At 32.7% G+C, this 25,868-nt stretch overlaps 1 protein-coding gene across 2 annotated transcripts in view; it reads left to right on the top strand.

The window, feature by feature from the left end:
- Positions 1-11,290: 11,290 nt before the first annotated feature.
- The window catches only part of LOC134722319 (DNA-directed RNA polymerase I subunit RPA49-like), a 28,800-nt gene continuing 14,222 nt past the window's right edge, over positions 11,291-25,868 (top strand). The window contains exons 1-4 of one of the 2 annotated variants that reach the window (XM_063585931.1): positions 11,291-11,433; positions 21,081-21,184; positions 23,312-23,388; positions 23,603-23,688. In XM_063585931.1, the coding sequence (XP_063442001.1) occupies positions 11,379-11,433; positions 21,081-21,184; positions 23,312-23,388; positions 23,603-23,688 (322 nt within the window). In that variant the 5' untranslated portion in view covers positions 11,291-11,378. The remainder of the gene's footprint in view (positions 11,434-21,080; positions 21,185-23,311; positions 23,389-23,602; positions 23,689-25,868) is intronic. The other variant, XM_063585937.1, reaches the window with a different exon arrangement.

Genomic DNA, 25,868 nt, shown 5'->3' with positions numbered 1-25,868 from the left:
TTGATTGGAAGCAGCACGATCAGATGACAATTAGATGATTATACATCGGTATTTTTTTTGTAATTATCCATTATTCATAGAATGATATAACTTTGATTGTTCTATATAATAAGTGGTTCGTATAATACCATTAAAACAGTCCGGCTGTTCTAGATAACCTATATTTATTGTATGCTCTTTCACTTCTGTGTCATTTGGAGTTCCATAATTAAGTTTTCTAGACAAGCTGATAAGGAAGGTTTCTTTTAAACATGAAGAAGATATTTTTTATTTATAGATGCTTTAAATTTGAAAAAATAAAAGAAAACTTCATTAGTTAAATTGAATATCGGAGAAACAAAATAGGGATATAGGTTGTCACTGTAACCTGACATACATGTACTAATAAACCTAGTGATTGACAGAAATCAAAATCAGTACTTAAATATAAAAAAGAAGATGTGGTATGATTTCCAATGAGACAACTATCCACAAAAATCCAAAATTACACAGACATTAACAACTATAGGTCACCGTACGGCCTTCATCAACGAGCAAAGCCCATACCGCATAGTCAGCTATAAAAGGCCCCGATAAGACAATGTAAAACAATTCAAACGAGAAAACAAACGGCCTTATTAATGTAAAAAATGAACAAAAAACAAATATGTAACACATATACAAACGACAACCCCTGAATTACAGGCTCCTGACTAGAGACAGGCACAAAACATGTTAGCGGGACCCCAAACCTCCCCTAACCTGGGACATTGGTATAACAGTACAACATAAGATTAGTTAAAGGTTACAATAAAATTGAACTGCCATTTAATTCATTGCAACTGTGTAGATGATATACGTTAAAAAGGAAAGCTAATATATCAATTATCAAATAAAGCTTTATAATAAAACGGAATCTTTAAGGAATAGCCAAATTCATTTTAGATAAACTTTCCCTTACAGATTGAGTATCGTGCTATTAATTTTTTGCTATGCTTGATTTTTTTTATAACAATATTACGATTGGAAATGGGGAATGTACTAAAGAGACAACAACCCGACCATAGAGCAAACAACAGCCGAAGGTCACCAATTGGTCTTCAATGCAGCGAGAAACTCCCGCACCCGGAGGTGTCCTTCATCTGGCCCCTAAACAAATATGTATACTAGTTCAGTGATAATGGACGTCATATTCAACTTCGAATTATACACAAGAAACAAAAATTAAGAATGATACAAGACTAACAAAGGCCAGAGGCTCCTGACTTGGGACAGACTCAAAAATTCGGCGGGGTTAAACATGTTTTTTTAAATCTTAACCCTCCCCCTATACATCTAGCCAATGTAGAAAAAACAAACGCACAACAGTACGCACAGTAAAACTCAGTTTAAGAGAAGTCCGAGTCCGATGTCAGAATAGGAAACAAAACAAAATAAACAAAATGACAATAATACATAAGTAACAACAGACTACTAAGCAATTACTGCCATGCCAGCTCCAGACCTCAATTAAACTGATTGAAAGATTATGTCTTCATCATATGAATATCAGGCACAATTCCTCCTGTTAGGGGTTTAGTAGCATACCGTCATAAAATATATTAGAAGAACATAACCCGTAGCATGCCAACAACTGGTTTTAGAATAGGAACGTTTAAGCTAATCTTAACATTATAGTGTTTCATAAATAGTTTTGTAATATCCCATACACACTCTCTGGGTGAAAATTAAGGAACCCTTGCAACAACTTATTGATGTATCGTAAGTGGTATATTGATCTATGTTGCACATGTACAAACATAAATAACCCTCCAACTTCTAGACACTTCATTTAGTTATCATGGTGAAAAAAATCAATAAATTTATCAACTTTACGTTTAATTATGTTCTTTCGAGTCTTTTTATTAAAGCGATCGATCGATCGATCGAGATCGAGAGAGAGAGAGAGAGAGAGAGAGAACGTTTTTTGAAACATTAACATACTGTCTAACTGAATTCTGCCATACCTTACATAACTAAGCTAGACATTAAAGTAACCACTGTCTGGATTTAACAGATATGTCAAAGTACATTTGCCAGGGGATCTTAACGCTTGGATGTAACGTAAGATTAACAACGTCACCATTGTCTACTGGGATACAATTACCATTGTACGGGAACCTGTTATTTCCAATCATCTTCCATCATTACAAATAATTTTCTACAAGACAATTCTTCGTCTCATCGGTAATCACAATGGATCGGAAGTCTGTTACTGTAGCACAAACGACATTAATATATTGAGCCTGAATCCCTAGTCAATGAAATGAAAAGATATCAAGGACACATCGTTCAAATTTGGGTTCAATTTTGTCTGGAAATAAAATGTATCGCATTGTTGAGTCTTCATGGCATTTTTTCTTGTAATTGATATATCAATGATGACAAAAGTAACCATTCTACGTCAAAGTGATAAGTTAAACTGTGTTGAGGTCAGATATATGACTTCTTTGTATGATATATAGATATAGGAAGATGTGGTGTGAGTGCCAATGAGACAACTCTCCATCCAAATAACAATTTAAAAATTAAACCCTTATAGGTTAAATTACGGCCTTCAACACGGAGCCTTGGCTCACACCGAACAACAAGCTATAAAGGGCCCCAAAATTACTAGTGTAAAACCATTCAAACAGGAAAACCAACGGTCTAATCTATATAAACAAAACGAGAAACGAGAAACACGTATATATTACATAAACAAACGACAACTACTGTACATCAGATTCCTGACTTAGGACAGGTGCAAACATTTGCAGCGGGATTAAACATTTTAATGGATCCAAACCTTCTCCCTTTTTCTGAAACAATAGCATAACATCACAACAGAGAAAAACATACGATAAAATATCAATTGGCAGACTTAACTCAATCATCAAAAAACGTATGATTACACAATTCAATGAACGAATAAATTTGATCTGCGATATCTGAATACAAATGCACAGTTAATTAAATATTAGAGACAAACATTCATGACCAAAAGGCTAACAAACAAGCTCAAACATATGTATATTTAAATGTTATATAAAGAATTATAGTTTCAATCTGTGACCGTGTCTAATGGTTGTAAGTTTCACATTAATTTACAAAAATAAAAATGAAAAATAAGAATTCTAATCTTGACATATATAGTTGTAATTTACACCCACGAGTGTCGGCCATAAATGATAATTTAATGTTTTAATCACGAACAATGTTATTGAGTACTCCATATAGTCCAATACATGTTCCCAGCTTCTTTCAATTTACAGAATAAAAGAGATTCATTTGCACTAATTAGTATGTATTGGCACTACAGAGAGTCTTCAGATTTGCTCAACGACGCATACCTGATACTTCAAGTTTTATAATTGTTGAACAAAGTTCATAAAATATCGTTTATCTGACAGAACTGTAAGCTTCCCTGACACACGAGATCTGAGGAATAAAGGTAACAGTAGTATTTGCCGCTGTTCAAAGTCATTAACCGATTAAGAGAAAACAAATCCGGGTTAGAAACTGGGTCTTCGTGATTTCTTGTTACACATTTGTTTGCTTTTATAGTGATTGAAATAATGGCACAGTGTTGGCTGCTGTTTCCCTATTTTTGGGGGAATTTTTGTCTATAGTAAAATTGAAAATGGAAATGGGGAATGTATCAAAGAGACAACAACCCGACCATGGAAAAAACAACAGCGGAAGGTCACCAACAGGTCTTCAATGTAACGAGAAATTCCCGCACCCGGAGGTGTCCTTCAGCTGGCCCTAAACAAATATATACTAGTTCAGTGATAATGAACGCCATACTAATTTCCAAATTGTACACAAGAAACTAAAATTAAAATAATACAAGACTAACAAAGACCAGAGGCTCCTGACTTGGGACAGGCGCGAAAATGCGGCGGGGTTAAACATGTTTATGATATCTCAACCCTCCCCTATACCTCTAGTCAATGTAGAAAAGTAAACGCATAACAATACGTACATTTAAAATTCAATTCAAGAGAAGTCCGAGTCTGCTGTCAGAAGATGTAACCAAAGAAAATAAAGAAAATGACAATTATACATAAATAACAACAGACTACTAGCAGTTAACTGACATGCCAGCTCCAGACTTCAATTAAACTGATTTAAAGATTATGATTTCATCATATGAATATCAGGCACAATCCTTCCCGTTAGGGGTTTAGTATCATACCATCATAACATATATGAGAAGAACATAACCGTGTCATGCTTACAGTGTCTGTTTGTTTTGTTCAAACGTCGTTAACGATATAGTGGAATTTCATGCAATTGTCTCACAGGTGTGATTATAGGGCCAGGTTTGGTCCGTCATCCGTGGAGGGTGCCTGTGTCGGGACGGGAGTGTGATAGTTGTTATTCAATCGTTTAGTGTGTTTGGGTTTTTGATTTTGACGTTTGATTCGGGAATTTCCGTTTTGAACCCTCCTCCGAGTTCAGCATTTTTATGCCCCACCTACGATAGTAGAGGGGCATTATGTTTTCTGGTCTGTGCCTCCGTTCGTCTGTTTGTTCGTTCGTTCGTCCGTTCGTTCGTCCCGCTTCAGGTTAAAGTTTTTGGTCGAGGTAGTTTTTGATGAAGTTGAAGTCCAATCAATTTGAAACTTAGTACACATGTTCTCTATGATATGATCTTTCTAATTTTAATGTCAAATTATACTATTGACCCCAATTTCATGGTCCAATGAACAAAGAAAAAGATAGTGTGAAGCTCAGGTTAAAGTTTTTGGTCAAGGTAGTTTTTGATGAAGTTGAAGTCCAATCAACTTGAAACTTAGTACACATGTTCACTATGATATGATCTTTCTAATTTTAATGCCAAATTAAAGTATTGACCCCAATTTCACGGTCCAGTGAACCTGTAAAATGATAGTGCGAGTGGGGCATCTGTGTACTATGGACACATTCTTGTTTTTTTCTTATTTTCTAATATTGGTCTTCAAAAGTTACCGAAAATAAATAAGGACCCAATTGCATTATAACCAATTACTTAATTCCAGGCTTTCATAGAAATGTAGTCATTATAGTTCTAGGTTGGATAACACATTAAAATGAAAGGGTGATTTACCATATTTTTCAAAATTTGTATATTTTAGGAACAATGTTCTGCGAACATAATATTTTAGAACTATTTCTTTCTCCAATTACCCACATTTCCGTTCATTCGGCTATTAACATCCAATTAATCTTGTTGCACAAAAAGACCTCCCACCAAAATCAGACTTCTATTATATAATTCCCGCTCCATTAACGGAATTTATATAAGTCTATGCTAAGCCTTGTTTTACATCTCAAGTTCTTAGTTTAGTTTAAACATATTTTATTTGCTGAATTAAAGCAAAATGGATTAGATACAAGTAAATCATACTTATGATGTCTTCTCCATAATACAATATAAAGTTACAATAATAGTATAATATAATGGACATGCATATAAAACAAACAGTTTATACAATATAATACTAGCTTTCATAGGTGAACAAAGAGGAGACAAAGGAAAGGGAAAAAGAAAGTTTGAAAAATTGTATACTTCTGTGACGATGACTTGTGGATTGATGACAACGATGACGTCCTGTGTCAGCGATAATAACGCTCTATCAAGGCATAAGAAATCTGTTTGACCTTTTTATGTAATTTTGAACATGTTTGAAAATTTGAATATTTTGTTCGTTCGAAAGTTCCAAGTGTCCGCAAATTAATAGTTTTGTATCTAAAACAAAGTTTTCAGATAGCCAGTTAAGGTTATGGAATAAGTTTTTCCTACATAATGTGTATTTTGGGCAAACGAAGAAGTAATGGTAGACATCCTCAATATCGGACCCACAATGACAAGAAGGATCATTTATAATATTAGCTCTAAATAGGTCATTGTTTAAGGATGAAGCGGAACATCGCAATTGCGTTAAGATAATATTTAATTTCCTTGGGCCGTACAAATAAAACTTTTCAATTTTACATACTAGACTATCATTTTTCAATTCTTTCTTAAATTTAGAAATATAGTCGACACTGCGAATTTTTGGATCAAGTTTATTCCATTCACGTATAGTAGAGGGAATAAACGATTCAGTAGTAAGGGAAAGTCTACAAAATGGAACAATAATATCATGACCATTTCGCAACGGGTAGTTGGTTGTACTTTGTACACAAGGAGGTACAAGATTACATAGATATTCTGGTGCATGCTTTTGGTTCATGTTATAAAACATCTGTAATTTTCTTCTCCTTCTTCTTTCAAAAAGAGATTCCCAGCCAACCTCAGAATATAAAGTTTCAGTATTTGTAAATATTGGTAGACCTGTTACTATTCTTGCGGCCTCTAATTGTAAATTTTCTAATTTATTTGAGTAGCCTATTCCACAATTATCCCACACTTCCGTGGCATATTCGAAAATGGGTCTTAAACAAGTTCTTAATTATTGACCCACAAAAAATAAGGTTCAGTAATGACATGTTAATCGGAGAATAGATACCATTCACCAAAAAAAGATTCATTTTGGTTATTGGATAACTCATCATTTTTTTTTTCAAATTTAAATGTCCATTTTCTATAAATGAAAACCTAGCTACATAAAAATAAGACGATGTGGTATGAATGTCACAACGTATGACCTTCGACATTCTAGCCTGCATTATAAAGTGTACGATGGTACATACCCTACATATCGGATGATTTTCTCTGAAAAAAAGAAGATTTCTATTATTTTTACTTTTAGGTAAAATATACATTTAGTTTAAGATGCTTGTGACTTGTACATGCTAGTTGCCTCGAACTAGCTGTCAGTAACTGCATGTACATTCAGATCATCTCTGCTAAGTGTCTTTTTGTTATTGGGATGAACAAGTACCCGGCCACGTCAATTTTGTGTTTTTGTTAGATGTATTTCTGTGTGTATCCATCTGATGAATTAAGCCTTTTTCAAATGATTCTTATCGTTCGTTCTTATGTTGTACTGTTAAACCCATTTCAAAGGTTAGGGGAGGGTAAGTATCCCGCTAACATGTTTAACCCAGTTGGCATCAGGGTATATGTTCTTCTCATATATTTTATAATGGTATGATACTTAACCCCTTACGGGAGGAATTGTGCTTGATTTTCATATGATGAAGAAATAATATTGTAATTAGTTTAATTGAGGTCTGAAGCTGTCATGTCGATCAGTAATAAACTGTTAGTATAGTTCTTTGTTTATTTATTTATCACTGTCATTTGCTTAATATTTTCTTGTGTTGCCTATTCTGAAATCGGATTCGGACTAATTTAAACTGAGTTTTACTGTGCGTATTGCTGTGTCTTTCCTTCTTTAACACTGGCTAGAGGTATAATGGGGAGTGAGATCTTACAAAACATGCTTGACCCCGCCGGTTTTTTTTCGGGTCAGGGGCCAGCTGAGGCCGACCTCCGGATAGGGGATTTTGTCGCCATTGTTGGACTTCGGCTGTTATTGGCAGTTTAGTCAGGTTGTTGTCTCATCGACGCATTCCCCATTTCCATCTGAATTTTATTTATGTTCATAAATTTATGAGGTTGTGAGTGCAACGGCTAGTTAATACGTCACTGATTTAGACTCCTAAAAACACGTGTACTAATGATCTGAAGTTGTAAAGTTAGATCACAAGCTATATACTATATTTTATTTACTAAATGAACCTAAACTGCAGGACGTTTCAATAAATGAATTTCTGGGTACTAGACTCTTAGTAAGCATAACATGTAAGCAAAACTCTTCTTATACTACCAAACTATCAAATCTTGTAAACACAAAACGTTTTGGAAAACAAATAACAGACCTTTATTTCAACTCGTGTTGACTGTTAATCGTAACGATCAACACTTATAAACCACTGATATGAATATAATTTGCAAAATTTCTGAAATCATCTCTTTTGTCATAAAGTTTGTATCAGTCGAGTTTGACATTGACACTTCATATACACACCATATATTTGCCCTAATGACTGTATATAAAAATTACACTGTCATTTTTTGTCTTGTCTCCCATTTGTTATAAATTTCTTTAAATGGCTTAAATGTAGAAAGGACTACATATCCATTCCGTGGTTGCATAGCAAAATTACACGAAATCCCTTAATATACATGCATCTATTGATGAGAATAAGTTTTCCATTAAATCTTTTAAATCTCTTTTGTTAGAACTGCCAATTATACATTTGAATAATGACAAGAATGACTCAAAATTTTGGACAGTACAACAGATACTGACCGCCAACAACCAATCCTGAAAAGATGCATACACATATATATGGAAGTGTTTAACGACCTTGACTGGCTTTTCAGCCCTCGCACGGTCGGCTCGGTGCCCGAAGACGATTTGTGAGCATTTAAATATTTTGTGCCGTGGGTCAGGAACGGGTAGCAGAGGACGCCGAATGGAGGCCGCCATCTTGGTTTTGGTGAGTTGATTTTACTTTTTGACTATTTTTGTTGTTTTCTTTACTTCACAACGGCTGCTTTCAGGGCCAGTTTGGTCAGCTTGGCAGCCCGCTAGCCTCGATGATGGAGTACTGGTAGATGAATCGTGGACGTAGTTCCAAAGATGACAGGAAGCGTTATCAGGACCAAAGCCGTTAGGCAGTGAAATGTAGGTCGTATCACCCAACAGCCTAGGATACAGCCCTCGGACGTTAATCGGCATGACACTCCCCATAATAGACAATGGTTTTGGAGGCATGTTAACGCGGGTACGCAAACTACTACGTCTCTCTGTACGGCATGGATTGGTTTCTGTCATCTTAGTAGTATGTCGTTGACCATCTAGCAATAAACCCTCATCGAAGATAGCGGGTAAAGGAGAGCTGACCCAGCACGTCCGTTCAGCTGTAAGGACTGAGACGTGAATGTTGATGCATACACATTTACCAATCTAGATCATTTATCTTACCTCCTTTACATTTCTAGGAAAATGATTGGTTAAAAGCGAACTCGTTGAGACCGTGTATATTCAATATTATGTTAGTAGGGAGGCGGGGCTAATTTCAATACACGGTTAGTTGTGGATTTACTACTTGGGCACTGTTTGATTATTCAAAACTATTAAAGTTCTGTTTAATATTGTTGATATCAAGGTTGTTGATAATAAATATTCATCGTGTACATTAGTTGTTTAGTGCAGACCAATTGAAGAAGGTTCTTAAAATTGAACACTTGAACACCTTAATATAGAAAGAAGATGTGTTATGATAGCAAATAAGACAACTTTAGTCTAAATTCAACAAATAAAGATAGTCAGAAAGATAAATTCGTTACATAGTGTGCTATTGAACTAATATGATATATACAAGGTAGAATCATATTCAAAACAGTGTGGCTGTGGCCATTGATTGACGTCCTTAATTCATTCAATGACTGGGACAGATTATGTGAACGTTTGTCTGTAACGACACTGCTCACTACTTACTTATTATAGAATTTAAAATGTAGGGTCACCAAAGGTTCTTAAACGCCTTTAATAATGAAATAATCCGAAAAATTAATCAGGAATAACCTTTATGTTTTGATTTATATTATTGATATAAATCATAACATCGTGTTATTCATGATTAATTTTTCGAATTACTTTATTTAGGTATTGAGAACCTTTGGTAACCCCACAGTTTGAGTGTCTTTAACAAGTACATAGTGAGCAGTGGTCGTTACAGACAAACGTTCACATAATCTGTCTCAGCCAATGGGATAATTAAGGACGTCAATCAATGGCCACAACCACACTGATTTGCATATGATTCTAAGTAAATTCCATATGGGGTTCGAGATTCGCTCTCACCCCATATGGAATTTACTGACCCTGTATATATCTTATTAGGTCACTTACACACTATGTTACTAATAATATCGTAGAAATAAAACTCAAAATACAAACTGTTTGGGTCAGGCTATCAGCTCTGATTAGGAAGCATACACACCATGAAAATCAACACATCCGTAACAGGTTTGGTGAATTTTCATCATAAAATGTAATTGTAACCGAACATATCTATATACTCGTGTGTATATGAGATGCCATTAAGATTGCATGTAGAGTTTCCAGAGTGTCTGAAGAAAGAACAATGTTAAAATATCAGTTCGTTTAACTATACACCCTTGGCCTTCAACTGATTTCATCCGATTTTAGTTGCACAAAAGCCCACGAAACCAAAGCATGTTCAAAATGTCCCTTTTCCCACTTCACCTTTGTTATAAAACTTTTAAACATTAACTTACTCTGTAAAAAAAATTTTGTTTTTTTTAAATGATATTCCATAAAGTAACAAAAAGGAACAAATTCTTTTACACAGGCGACAACGGTTATACTCCATCAGTATTTTCAACCAGTTCATAAAAATATACATTTACCCTGGGTCTCCTATCATATAAGCGGCACGTATATTTATCTCTTGTGTATTGTAGCTGAATCGCATAACTTACAAAATGTATATAGGTACTGCATTAGTATCATTACATAAACTTAAATACGTGGTCATGCAATGTAGGAATGAAAATCAGATGGATTTTATATTATCAAATTTATGATGGATTCAGACTGATTGATATTCTAATTGGAACTTTCTCAGTATTATTTCATATTTGTTCCATTCACTATTATCCGGGGCGGGGCAGTTCATGAGAAGAGATCGAAACTCAAAAGAAGAAAACACAAATAGTGTCAACATTTTTGTGGACATTAGGACGATTAACATATGTAAATGTATGCTTGGAACAGTTTATCTAACATATGTTCTTGACGTATGGAAAAATGAGGGGGAAACACGATGTTAAATAGTAAACTATAGGAATCGAAAGCATATGCATATCATTTATAGTTACATTATACAATTATGGCCCGATAAAAAGGTGAATATCCAAAATAGTCAACACGAGAAGGTTATTTCAATGGGGTCGCAGAGATTAAAATAAAATAAAAAACAACAAATTTTGAAGAAAACATGAAAAGTGGGAGGGCTAAATAAAAAAAAAGTAAGTAGACTAAAATGAAAGTGATTTCTTAACATGGAAGAGTATAACAGAGACACATATTATATGGACTTTTGTCTCTGATTATAATTACTTACTAAGAATAATATGAAGACGGTATCCTTCCCCCCTTTTTTTTACCCCAAAATACCTTCTCCTCCAAGGTTAAGCATGTTACACATGACCGATAATGGACACAACCATTTCTAGTTTTGGATATTGTCCAAACAAGCAGTAACTTGAGTAAGCCTGGATCTCCGGCTAATAATTCCGGAAATAAATCGGATCCATTTCGTGTTTGAAAATTATAGAAGCATTCTTTTACATCCGGTTAAATTCAACACATGTTTCTTGTCTTTTTTCAACATCTTAGCCAGCTACTATGGCAGTTGTGACTGCCCATGTTGTCACAGGAGAATGTTATAAGAAAAATATAGGTATGTATTTCAAAGCATATTCACACATTTTTTTCTCAATTCATGTGTATGCCAGACATCGCGATTTTTATTTCTCTCTTGTATGAACTTGTAAGTCTTGTAAACAGGTAAACAGTAGTACAGTTGACCAATCTGGAAGAGAACCTTGCTTGTTCAAATGCAATTGAGCCTTTTACCGATGACATCCAACAGTTGGAATTGTTAAGAAGCTCTCTCCTTCCTGTGTACAATTATATTTGTGATCGGATCCTGCATTGACAATCACATGATATATATGATCATACATGTAGCAAAAACAAGCATGCAGATACATTTATATAACTCATATAGTAGTAGCATGATAAGTACCAAGTGCAATTCAGTATAAATAAAACTCTTCTAAAACTGTAAGACACCACTATACCCCACCCTAACGTAGGGGAGAAGAACAGTGGCAGATCCAGAATTTTTCATTAGTGGGGGTCCACTCCCATCATGCTTCTGTGGTTCCCTAATATAAAGGTACCGAAATTGCACCAATTTGCAAAAATAGCAGCGGAAATCTTACAAGAATTCCTAGAAACTAAACAATTTGTATTTTTATGATTTGATACTATGCACGTCTTTCAACATAAATGTAGGTAAAACTATTTAGATATACACAAAACATTCACAGTATTTATCAACAGATGAAGTGTTTACTGAAAAAGCAAAATGTAGGGTAAAGTCTCCATGCTACATCATCAAAACGTCATCTTTTTAAAATTAGTAAATACAATATTATTCAATATTTAATAGGCACTGGCTACGGTTCAAGGTTGGGCGGTAAATACCACCACCGGTATTTACCAGTGGTATTTACCGGTATTTACCGCCCTGGACAATACTCCCCAAGTGGTCAATACTGTCAAATACTGGTCAATTGAAATTTTCATGGTTATTTCTACTATTAATTGAAGTAAAATCTTGATAAAAGTCAAATATAATGTGTCAGCTTATAAAATTAATGAATTTGATAGGTTTTATTCATTTATAATAACACTTATTCTTACTGATTTAGTTTTTATGAATTATGATATTGCATACTTAAGATATTGGCAGGGACAAAAAGCATTTTTTCTTTTACTATTATATTATGTACACATTACTAATCAATGTCATGAATGTAGATCCCTGTTTGAATTTACAATAAAATTAGAAATGAAAGCATTTAAATTGATTTGAACACTTTCTATATTATAAATAAATATATTAATTGTAATTATAATTGACCAAGTAGATAGTGTTTTTTTATAGTAATGACCACTGAAAATTTCAATCGACCAGTATTTCCCGGTAAATACCGGTATTTACCACTGGCATGGTCAATACTAGTATTGACCGCTTTTTTGCCAACCTTGCTACGGTTACATGGAAATGTAACAAGAATAAAAATATTATTGTTACATTGGAGACTAATTGCCGGAATGCACAGTTGGGTAAGGAACCAATTAATTACGAATGTAACAATAATTATTGAAGCTACGGTTCCATTGCGTTATTGTTACATGAAAAACAGCAATATACGCTGGATTTATTAAATTTAAATCTTCTATAGTTTTGTTGCTTGATTCTTTCATATGTACCAAATAATATTTGTAATAATGACAAATAGTGAATATTATTATTCAACAAATTGTGTTTGAATAGTTTTACATTTTAATGGTTTTGATGTTCTTAAAGATACTGTCCCAAGTCAGGAGCCTATGGCCTTGTATGCTTTTAAATTTAGTTTCTTGTGTATAATTCTGAGTTTAGCGTAGCGTCCATTATCACTGAACTAGTATCCATATTTGTTAAGGGGCTTGCTGAAGGACGCATCCGGGTGCGGGAGTTTCTAGTTACATTGAAGACCCATTATGACCTTCGGCTGTTGTCTGCTCTATAGTCTGGTTGTTGTCGCCTTTAAGTTGACACATTCCCCATTTCCATTCTCAATTTTTTCTTCTGATAAGTAGTGTCATTGGCCAAAATTATAGTTCAATGGTTTGTTGTTGGGAACCGAGTCAGGCGGTGAAAAGTGTCCTCTTCTCAGTATTAACTGTCATTATACATGTTTACTTTGAACAAAGGATGAAGAGATTCTTATTACCAATTTAGTTTGGGTAAAAAATTGAAAACTTTGGATTGGTTTGAAACAAAACTGACTTGATAACTAGACACAAATTACATACAACTGTACAAACGCAGTTCTGAAAAAAAATGTATATCAAAAGCAAAGTTTGCTAACTGTGAACTTCTGTATACATGTACATTGTTTGGAGAGGTTTTAAAAAAAAAAATGTGTTGGACTTTAAAATGCTCCAAAAGCCACTTACTGGATATGTATTGACATTTTGTATGTAATAATTGATCTATTGTAAAAATAAAATAAATGTTTTCAACTTTTATTATTTAGTACATATTACTAGTCCCATCGTACATTGCCGTTTTTTCATGTAAAATTAACGCAATGTAACCGTAGCCTCAATAATCATTGCTACACTCATAATTATTCAGTTCCTTACCCGACTTTGCATTCCGGCAATTAGTCTCCAATGTAACAATAATATTTTTATTATTTTTACATTTCCATGTAACCGTAGCCAGTGCCTATTTAATATTATTATCAGATTATATGTCCTAAGTATCTATTTCTGAAAAAATGAAGAGTTATAAGTACAATGTATGGACTAGTATCCAATTGTTCAAAATATTTGCAGAAATTAAACAAATCCTCTGTGTGTCTGTTATTCAACTTTTGACGATGCAAATTTCAGCATGAATGCAATTTGGGTACTCCTCATTACAGAATCATTGATGGTTTGGAGGTCAGTTCAGACCAATTTTTCTATGATTCCATATGGATTGAAAATTAAATTGGAGAAACCATATTGGCATACAGTAAATAATGATACATCCACAAAATAACCACATAATGAAAACTTTTGTCTGAAGCATAAATAAAAACATAGGTTAAAAAACTGTGAAAATAGGTTCAATATGGATACCCTCACATTGTATAATCAATCATTTTTTTCCCAAAAATAGGGGGGTGGCCCCCCTGAATACCCCTATAAATCCACCACTGGAGAAATGTATAACAGCTCCTGCAGAGATGGTATTGGTAAAATTTTGTTAAAGATACCTGGCTTATAAATTTTATGTGACAGACACATCTTTCCTTCAATACTTGCCAGTCATGTCATGCATGTCAGTGGAGCTCAAGTTGAGGAAGTTGGAATGCGAAAACAAAATAACTTGTGGAGCATGGAGACTAAAATATTAGGAGCATAGCCCCCTTTACGCCAACACACAGTTGTGTGCACATCAGCATGCTTAAAATGTTTAAGATTTGCAACATTCCATGTTAGAGTTTACAAACATGATAAAATAAAATAAAAACAATTCTGCATTTTTCTCGCTGGGCAGTTGCCTTGCACATCATTTTAACATAGCTACATGTACGCCCCTGAAGTTGAAAATACTTTTGCATATTCTGCCTTAAGGCCATCACTATAAAACATTACCTGATCTGCAAGAGTCAATTTGGCAGTACATGTAGCTGGTTTTTCTCACACTTAGTATTATAGAGTTATTGCATGAATATTAGGGAATATTATCCCGAGTAGAATTTTATATTGCAAGAGCTTGTGAGTGCAATATATGTTCTACAAGGGACAATATTCCCCAATATTCATGCAATAACCATTTAATTGTATAGCAATATAATATTTGAAAGTAAAAATTGGTTAAACTAAGATTTAGACGTTGATGACGTCATGAATTTTGAAGATTTATTGCACTAGTGCAGTTTTGGAATTTATTGCACGCTAACTTTTGGTAAAGTTCATGACGTTCTGTGGGAAATATTATTTAAGAATTGAATCCTTCTTTTTGTAAATTTATTGGGGTGTAAAAGCGTTGACTGAAGTACATTTTGTATGAAGCGCGGAAGCGCTTCATTCTAAAAATGTACACACGGTCAACGCTTTTACAACCCTATAAAGTTACAAAAAGAAGCATTCAATACTTATAATTACATTTTTTAGCAAGGATTATAAAAACACGATTTTCATGAAGTTAAATTTTTAAATTCACCTGTGCACTTTATTGTGGGACCTCGTGTCATCATGAATGAAATGTTATTGTCTCATGCAACTGCTTACGGAATAACATGTGATGTGCAATTAGCCAATCAGAATAACGTATTATAATGAAACATACATCTAATGTAATTATATTGCTATACAATAATATATAGTATTCTTATAATACATGTACATACAAAAATATACATGTAAATTAATTGTTTTGACAGAAATTTGTGTTGAAAACAATTAACTGACTGAGTGCCATTGTGACACATAAAAGGTGTGAGTCATGTCATCAAGTGCAAAGTTTTCTGGCATTCTGCTAAAGCTGTCTCGGGTCTATTTGAATTTTCTATCAGAAGTGCCGTATTTTTTGTTATTTTTATTATTTATAGAAAGTGAATCAAATTGGTCAGAAAAAAGGGGGGGTCATGGACCATATAAGCTCAAAATTATACTTTTAAACAGGTATGTGTGTAAAAGGGACCATTTATCATTGAAATGATAGGGAAAATAGAGGTGTTGACATCTTGATTTATTGGAATATCAAAAAGACCGTTCTATGACATTTGGTCCAAAACTGTAATGTAAAAAGCTGAAATATAGCTTCAAAGAATGAGCAAATAAAAAACATAGGTCACCAATAAGGAAAAAAAATATGGTGAAAATGTGTGAAATGTCGTTTTGAGTCTTTTTGTTTTTGGTACATATCGGTCTGAAAACTATTTCAAAGCTCTGTTCTCTAGTTAATGGTGCAGCCACTTTCAATTTAGAAGATTTATTTTCAATGTTACTTTCTCTGCTACAGTTAGTTTAATTAAATACTTGTGAAAGATCAATGACATTTTCTATAAAGTTGCATTACTATCAGTACATATCAGCTCAATAACTGTTTCCCGGCCCTACATCCTACATGTCCTAGGTCATGATTCAGTGACTTTGAATTAAAAAACAATTTTCAATGTTAAGTTTGGTTGGATCTACAAACTGGTCAACAAAATGGAAGGGGAAATTGTCAGCTGCCTCATTATTGGAGTTATTGTCCTTAGTTATGTGACAGTGGAAAAAGCAGCTTCGTTTAATATTTTGGACTTTAATATAAAATTCTCAATTTTGATATTTTAGACTTTAATTCTCTGTGTTTTATTATTCATTTTATTTTATAATTTCGTTTCTATTTACATTTCATATCCAGGACTTAAAATCAACATGCTTTGATATGTAATTTAATTCTAAGTTTGGACATTGAGTGACATGTTTCAATCTGTTAGCTAATTAGTGACATTTTACCTTATTCATAATGTATATTCTTAATTGTCATAATCAGATTATCATTTAATATCTATTCTTCAAGTTCTAAAAATAGTTTAATCTTTGTCAATGAACAATATCACTCAAATTAATTGTTATTTCTTATGTCTATACTTGTCATTTCAATTGTGTATAAATACTTGTTTATAATTTTTATAAGCAAGATTCGGACTCAGGACTTTACCCTGAACACAGTCCATCCGTAATAAAAGTTAAAGTATTCCATGCTGAATTATTGGTTTATTTATCGCTAGTTCCAGAGTCTCAGTAGTCAGTTTTCACTCGAGTTCCAGTCTCCAGAGTTCTCATTGCTATTCACAGCAATCATTCATTGTGTGATCAGGTGCATCACACAATTTCCGTAACAAGAGGCCATTCAGTCAGGCTCTTGTTGCACGACCTCACACTGTCACCGGGGAAATAAGGGTGACTTTTAGGTCGTGCAACAAGAGCCTGACTGAATGGCCTCTTGTTACGGAAATTGTGTGATGCACCTGATCACACAATGAATGATTGCTGTGAATAGCAATGAGAACTCTGGAGACTGGAACTCGAGTGAAAACTGACTACTGAGACTCTGGAACTAGCGATAAATAAACCAATAATTCAGCATGGAATACTTTAACTTTTATTACGGATGGACTGTGTTCAGGGTAAAGTCCTGAGTCCGAATCTTGCTTATAAAAATTATAAACAAGTATTTATACACAATTGAAATGACAAGTATAGACATAAGAAATAACAATTAATTTGAGTGATATTGTTCATTGACAAAGATTAAACTATTTTTAGAACTTGAAGAATAGATATTAAATGATAATCTGATTATGACAATTAAGAATATACATTATGAATAAGGTAAAATGTCACTAATTAGCTAACAGATTGAAACATGTCACTCAATGTCCAAACTTAGAATTAAATTACATATCAAAGCATGTTGATTTTAAGTCCTGGATATGAAATGTAAATAGAAACGAAATTATAAAATAAAATGAATAATAAAACACAGAGAATTAAAGTCTAAAATATCAAAATTGAGAATTTTATATTAAAGTCCAAAATATTAAACGAAGCTGCTTTTTCCACTGTCACATATGCCTCTCCTCCCAATTAAGTCCGTCCTCGGACTTAGCACTATCTGAATCGGCCTCCTCTGAGGTTATTATAGTGTCTGTTGTTGTTATTGGGACGCTGTTGGTTTTGACGGGATACAAGATGGAGTTCGTGGTTAAGGTCCTGAAGTTGAAAAGTCAATTGAGAAATCGAGTCCGCTTGAAAATTAACCTTTGAACATAGGTCTGCTTTTTCTTTTTCTAATGCTTGTTTTTCATTTTTCAATGATTGGATTTCATCCGTAAATTCGGTCGAACGCATATAGTAAAGATCTTGCACCATTTTAACAGTCCCGTCTTTTTCGATTACTTGGTCCTTTAATTCTTGAATTTGATCCACATATTCCTGTACGTTTATGCGCGAAGCACTTTCTTCTTTCTGTTGACGCAGGTTTTCAAGTTCTTGCTTGAACTGGTCTCTTTCTGATACGATGATTTGCTGGTTCTTCAATTGAATTTTGAGTGCCTCGATGCACTTTTGTTGTTCTAGATTTGTATTATTTTCCTTGATAATTTTCTGTTTCACACTTTTTAATTCTGTTTTGAGCACATTTGAAATATCCAAATATTGAATGAACGGTGAATTACGCATACCAGAGAATGGTAAAGCACGGATAATATTTTTACACTGAATATAGCTGTTTATCCTAGCTGTATCGCGCTCTTTCTGTTTTCTGGATTTCACACTAACAGATTTACTTTTGCTGTCCTTTGTAACTTTAGAAAAACACCTACTAGAATAATGTCCGAATTTTCCGCACGAATAACATCTCTGATTGAAAGAGTTACAAATATAATGTTTGTGAAATTTGCCACACCTCCCACATGCTGGACTATAACCTGACTGGATGTTCCATGGTCTCCATTGCGGTCGGAAGCTGTACTCCATCACTGAATATTGTTTACGCTAAAGTTGTCTTGGGGAACTCGCTTGGCTGCTTAAGGTCTCTGGATCGTGTGCTGAGCGTAGAAGTCAGCACGCCGTCGTCGTCCACCAATCTGTCACCGGGGAAACTGGGTGACTTGTGAGGTTGCGTAAAGAGCCTGAATGAATGGCCTCTTGTTACGGAAATTGTGTGATGCACCTGATCACACAATGAATGATTGCTGTGAATAGCAATGAGAACTCTGGAGACTGGAACTCGAGTGAAAACTGACTACTGAGACTCTGGAACTAGCGATAAATAAACCAATAATTCAGCATGGAATACTTTAACTTTTATTACGGATGGACTGTGTTCAGGGTAAAGTCCTGAGTCCGAATCTTGCTTATAAAAATTATAAACAAGTATTTATACACAATTGAAATGACAAGTATAGACATAAGAAATAACAATTAATTTGAGTGATATTGTTCATTGACAAAGATTAAACTATTTTTAGAACTTGAAGAATAGATATTAAATGATAATCTGATTATGACAATTAAGAATATACATTATGAATAAGGTAAAATGTCACTAATTAGCTAACAGATTGAAACATGTCACTCAATGTCCAAACTTAGAATTAAATTACATATCAAAGCATGTTGATTTTAAGTCCTGGATATGAAATGTAAATAGAAACGAAATTATAAAATAAAATGAATAATAAAACACAGAGAATTAAAGTCTAAAATATCAAAATTGAGAATTTTATATTAAAGTCCAAAATATTAAACGAAGCTGCTTTTTCCACTGTCACAGTTACATGTATTTGACAAGTTTGTTATCATTATTTTGTGTTTTGGTTAAAAAAAATATATGAATTAATGAGGGAAATTCACTGTAAACAGCAAAAATGATCAGCAAGACACAATCAACAATGATCAACAAATAGGTCAAAATTGTCAGTCAATTTCAATTTCATGTGTAAGTAATGCTATTAAATGATGATTTTTACCATTTTTGATGTATTTGGCAAAAACGATACTACATGTAGATTGAGGCCTAGGGAAATCAAACAGGAAAAAATTATCAAGGAAAAGGGATGTTAGTCAAATTGACAGCAAATAGTGTTTTCTGTATTTTGAAAAGGACGGACTTGAAAAAAACAAAAAACTTTACACTTTTATTTATATCCAATTTATTTTTCTACTTAGAGGCTTTATTTGCTATGTTTATCAATAATAATGCACATTATTTATAAGACTAATTATATGGACCAAAAGACATACCTTAAGTTTGTAATTTGACATCATAACAGTGTAGGTGTGTTTGAATAAAAAAGTATCAGATAGACACCGATTTATAAGAAAATGTATTCTCTTTTATGACAAGCCTCTACCCCTTGAGATGCAACATCTGACACCCCAAGCGACACTTTATAATTTGATGAATAATAGTTTCAAAACTAATTAATTTTAACTAAGAAACCAGAATTTGGTAGAAGTTCATGAGAGGAATACAATTCTATATAAATAATATGGAGGGTAGTTGTGTAAAGTAGTTTTTTTATACAGAAATTTACATATAAAGTCTCAAAATCTGCAACAGGGAAAACTAGGGCGAGGTGTTTGAGAAAACTGAGCACTGAAAACGACTGCTTCTGCTTTCAGGAAATAGATTATGTTGCGGCTCCTTCTGTGCAATACATTATATGGTACTGAGAGTTCTCAAAATAAGAAATGTTGATGCTTGAACTTACCTTGTTACTTTTTCGTTGCTTCAAAATTGCCACCCCATGTCAAACATAGCCGACACCCCGCATGTGGCGTTCTACACGGTGTAAGTTGTGTGTATTAAAATGTGATTTTCAGTATATTGAATTGTGGGGATAAATTCATTTAAACAAGTGTCACTGAAGTACAATGTATGTCATTCAGCATTCCTTAAGCTTTACAATTTTTACTGGAATCACCATTTTTCATGTTTTTGCTCTAAGAAAATAGATGAATGGAAAAAATCAAGCAATCAGAAATAAAATTGAGAAAGGAAATGGGGAATGTGTCAAAGCGACAACAACCCGACCATATACATGATATAGCAGACAAGAAAGCATGTAAACGTTAGAAGATTACTACATGCTTTAGGTTTTAGGTTTTATCTAATGTATAATTTGTCCATAAAAGAAACGGATTAATGTTTCAGATGACATTAGGAAAATGAAAAACTCATTTTTAAATCTGATATTGTTTTATTGTTGACAGCTCATTTTACAAATGGAGAGATTAAAGAAAATCATACTGATGGTTTGTCAGTTGGACAGTTTATCAAAGCAGGAGACGAAAGGAAGAGAAAACACACAATATTGGTTTGTGGTACTTTTAACATATGAAATAAGGCCAATTGAAATGATATGTGTGTTTCCTAATACCATGATTACATCTTTGAAAAAAATAGAGTAAATAGGTAGGGATTTTTTTTTAATTTCATTAATTTTTTTTACATTGAGTCTATGGAGAGAAATTCTGACTTTAACAGTGCTTATTGAAAAATGAAAAAAAAAACATTTAAGGAAGGCTATTGTGAAGCTTAGAATATAGGGCAAATAGCTATGTGATTTTATCTTATTTTATAATTTTTTTACATTGAGAGCGAATTTTGAAATTCAGACTTCAACAGTGCTTATTGAAAAATGACCCAAAAAACTTTAAGGTAAGCTATTTTTATGCTTAAGATATACGGTAGGTAGGGGAATAGGAAATACACATATTTTTATATTTGGCCTAACTATTTTTTTTTAAAATAATCCATTTATTGATATCATGATTTTAATCACCATTATTTATGGTTTATGATACATATAGGTTAATTTTTAGATTACTTTATTCTTCATTTCAGTCTTTTCAGTTGTTTATTATCTCTTTCATGACCTTATTACTCAATAGATTATATTGTACTTTAGCTAGAGAATATTGAGGAATTTATTTAAACTTTCTTGAAGACATGGTGGTAGAAGATTCTATTTAACACACAGCAGTTGGCAGAAAATTTCTTTCGGACTATTAAACATGTTAAATATGTTAAACACAGACTATTATGTAACAAGTTTTGAGGGTTTTTTTTAGCACTGAAGATCCTGAGTAGAGCCCCTTAATTTGTTGAAAATAACTAAATTTGAAGGATTTATAATCATGGTGTATTCCAGCAAATTTTATGAATTATTGGTCATGGTCCATGATTGTTTTTATATGGATTTGTTTCCAAACCAGTTTATTTTTTCTAAGCTGTGCATCCATTTCCAATTTTTTCCGTCGAATATATTTTCCAATATCATTCATGATTTATTTGAAACTAGAAAAGAATACCAAGACTGAAAATAACCTTTAAGAAAACATACACATAAACAATTAATAATGTTCTGGAAGAGTAAACATATCATTCACAGTTGTCATTTATCATTGTAAAATTCCAATGAAATACCATTGATATGAAAGGGTAGAAAGATAATAAAATCAGACAGCCATATACATGTGATATATATGATAGATCAGGAATACTTAGTCTCAGATAAACCAAATAAAATCAAAGTCACATTTATATATATATATATATTATATAAAAATCAAACATCCAGAAAGCATGTAAATGTTACTGTGCTTTATGTTTTATCTAATGTATAATTTGTCCATAAAAGGACAACATTTAGGTTACTTTCATGTGATATAGAGTAATGCTCATTTTATTCAAAAATGATTTTATTATACTTAGTAGAAGCAATTTTACTTTTACTTTTTCAATGACTTGTTACCCATTAGTCTAATGTAATGGAAGTATTTACACTTGTATGCAAATTTGTCCGCCATTACATAACATCACACAGGTTCCCGTAAACTTTGACTTCATAATTCAAAACATATGACGTCACAACTAAAAAGTGATTATTGCTTGACGTCAAAAGGTTATTCGGAGGTGATGTAAGGTCATTCGAAGGCAAGATACAGCTAAATACCAAAAGTGTAAATATGTTTATTAGACAAGACATGTAATGCCAATTTTGATGCTTACCAGACATGAAAATTTACCAGGTTATAATTTGTATTTGTTTATGGTAATTCATTGTGAACATGTATTGTGGATAGTGTGAAAAGGGAGTTAAGGGTTATTAGGACACATATTTTTGTTTGGTCTGTCAAGGGTTGGTTGTCCATGAAATCCAAACAAATTTATTAAAACAAAAAAACAAAGGACAAGTATAGCTTGTTCAACAATCATCATGAAAATGGCTGAATTTGAACATAATAAAATGAACTCTTCATTTTCACATTTTTTTTAAAAAAAAATTTTTAATTTTAACTAAATTTTCATATCAGTTGTATTGCATGAGCTCTATATCAACATTTTATTGTTTTCCCACAGCAATAACCTACTCTATTATATATATACTGTACAAGATATGAAATTTTACCATTTAGTATTTATTTTATTTAAATTTAAGGTTGGGGAAACTGAAACTATGTCATATGTTGGTAAAAACTTTGGACCAGATGCCAGTAAAGCACAGAGTTATTGCAGGTATTTTTTTATAAAATGTGAATCTCCAGTTTCCGTTTTAATAATGATTTTATATCAATTTGTTTTGTTCAGTTAAGTTACTTAAATCATCTTATATAATATTTCATAAAAATAATGATGAGAGATGAGGATGAGTATGGTTAAGGCACAGGTGTTTATTTGTGTTTATCTGGTTGCATGATAATTAACATTATGAAATGTGTTTATATTACAGATATTATGTTGGCGTCGTAGACAGAAAACGTGGGAAAATGAGAGTATATGATTCAGAAATAATTCAAATGGTCCCAAAACAACCAGGTAGGTACTGATCATTTATCTTAGTGTCAAACTATCTTCAAATTATGGATTTTATATTCATGACCGGCTTTGGTCCTTATCAAACTTACTTCTTATACTTTAAACCAACTTATTTTCGCGAGCGATTTATTTTTGCAACATTCACGAGTAGATAAATAATGCAAATATAAATCGTCGCAAATATGTATATCTTTGATCTTTACTTATCAAACTACATCAAGTAAATAAGAAAACTGTGAAAATAAATAGCCTCGAAGTGGACTAGAAATGGTAAAACTCTAAATAAAGTATCTGCGAAAATAAGATGGTTTACAGTAATTAGTGAGTATAAGCATATTCAGAAAATGTTTTGATATAAGTTGTTTAAAAGATTAAGAAAGGTTTGTAAATTAGTTCTAATTTTTTTTAAGATTGAAATATTTCATTCATCTTACTTATAGCACATTGTATATCAAATGTCAGATGATGTAAATTGTCTTTTTTTTTCTTTCAAATGATAAAAAAGTTCTCAATTTTGATTCTCAATGCTCTTCAACTTCGTAATTTTTTTGGCCTTTTTAACTTTTTTGGATTTGTATGTCACTGATGAGTCATTGTAGACGAAACACGCGTCTGGCATATATACTAAATTTAGTCCTGGTATCTATGATGAGTTTATTCACAAACCAGATTATTATAACCTTTAAAGTTAGATTTTATAATAATTTTAAATTTTATACTTGAGCGACAATAGCCGATGTTATTAACCATCAGTTCATTCACTTCATCATTTAGTAAATATTGATTGAGGCTCTATTCATATATAATAATCAATTTTATACCAAATAAGATTGATTCTAATTATAATGAATTCAATTTAACTGTCATTCACATTTACATGTAAATGTAGTGAATGAATTGGAACTAAGATAAAACTTTAGAATTGAAACTGTTCATCTTAGTTAGAATACTATTTTTTTACAGAGCTGTACTTTAAGTGATTGATTTATCAGGGATGACATTTTTTATTATTAACCAACACATCTACAGATATTTTTTGTAATCTTGACCTTAATGTCTGTACTTGCAAACTAGACAAGATGGTATACACTAGACCAGATGCGGATCCAGAGGGGGGTTCTGGGGGTTGGAACCCCCCCTTTTTTTGGAAGATCATTGCATTTGAATGGGGACATGTAATTGGAAAGCCCCCCCCCCCTTATCCTGGGTTAGGACTACATCAAGTAAATAAGAAAACTGTGAAAATAAATAGCCTCGAAGTGGACTAGAAATGGTAAAACTCTAAATAATGTATCAGCGAAAATAAGATGGTTTACAGTAATTAGTGAGTATAAGCATATTCAGAAATTGTTTTGATATAAGATGTTTAAAAGATTAAGAAAGGTTTGTAAATTAGTTCTAATTTTTTTTAAGATTGAAATATTTCATTCATCTTATTTATAGCACATTGTATATCAAAGGTCAGATGATGTAAATTGTCTTTTTTCTTCTTTCAAATGATAAAAAAGTTCTCAATTTTGATTCTCAATGCTCTTCAACTTCGTAATTTTTTTGGCCTTTTTAACTTTTTTGGATTCGTATGTCACTGATGAGTCATTGTAGACGAAACGGGCGTCTGGCATATATACTAAATTTAGTCCTGGTATCTATGATGATTTTATTCACAAACCAGATTATAATAACCTTTAAAGTTAGATTTTATAATTATTTTAAATTTTATACTTGAGCGACAATAGCCGATGTTATTAACCATCAGTTCATTCACTTCATCATTTAGTAAATATTGATTGAGGCTCTATTCATATATAATAATCAATTTTATACCAAATAAGATTGATTCTAATTATAATGAATTCAATTTAACTGTCATTCACATTTACATGTAAATGTAGTGAATGAATTGGAACTAAGATAAAACTTTAGAATTGAAACTGTTCATCTTAGTTAGAATACTATTTTTTTACAGAGCTGTACTTTAAGTGATTGATTTATCAGGGATGACATTTTTTATTATTAACCAACACATCTACAGATATTTTTTGTAATCTTGACCTTAATGTCTGTACTTGCAAACTAGACAAGATGGTATACACTAGACCAGATGCGGATCCAGAGGGGGGTTCTGGGGGTTGGAACCCCCCCCCCTTTTTTTGGAAAATCATTGCATTTGAATGGGGACA

The sequence above is a fragment of the Mytilus trossulus genome, chromosome 1, assembly GCF_036588685.1.
Source record: "Mytilus trossulus isolate FHL-02 chromosome 1, PNRI_Mtr1.1.1.hap1, whole genome shotgun sequence".
Lineage (NCBI taxonomy): Eukaryota > Metazoa > Mollusca > Bivalvia > Mytilida > Mytilidae > Mytilus > Mytilus trossulus.
This window is presented reverse-complemented; position numbering and strand designations above follow the sequence as displayed.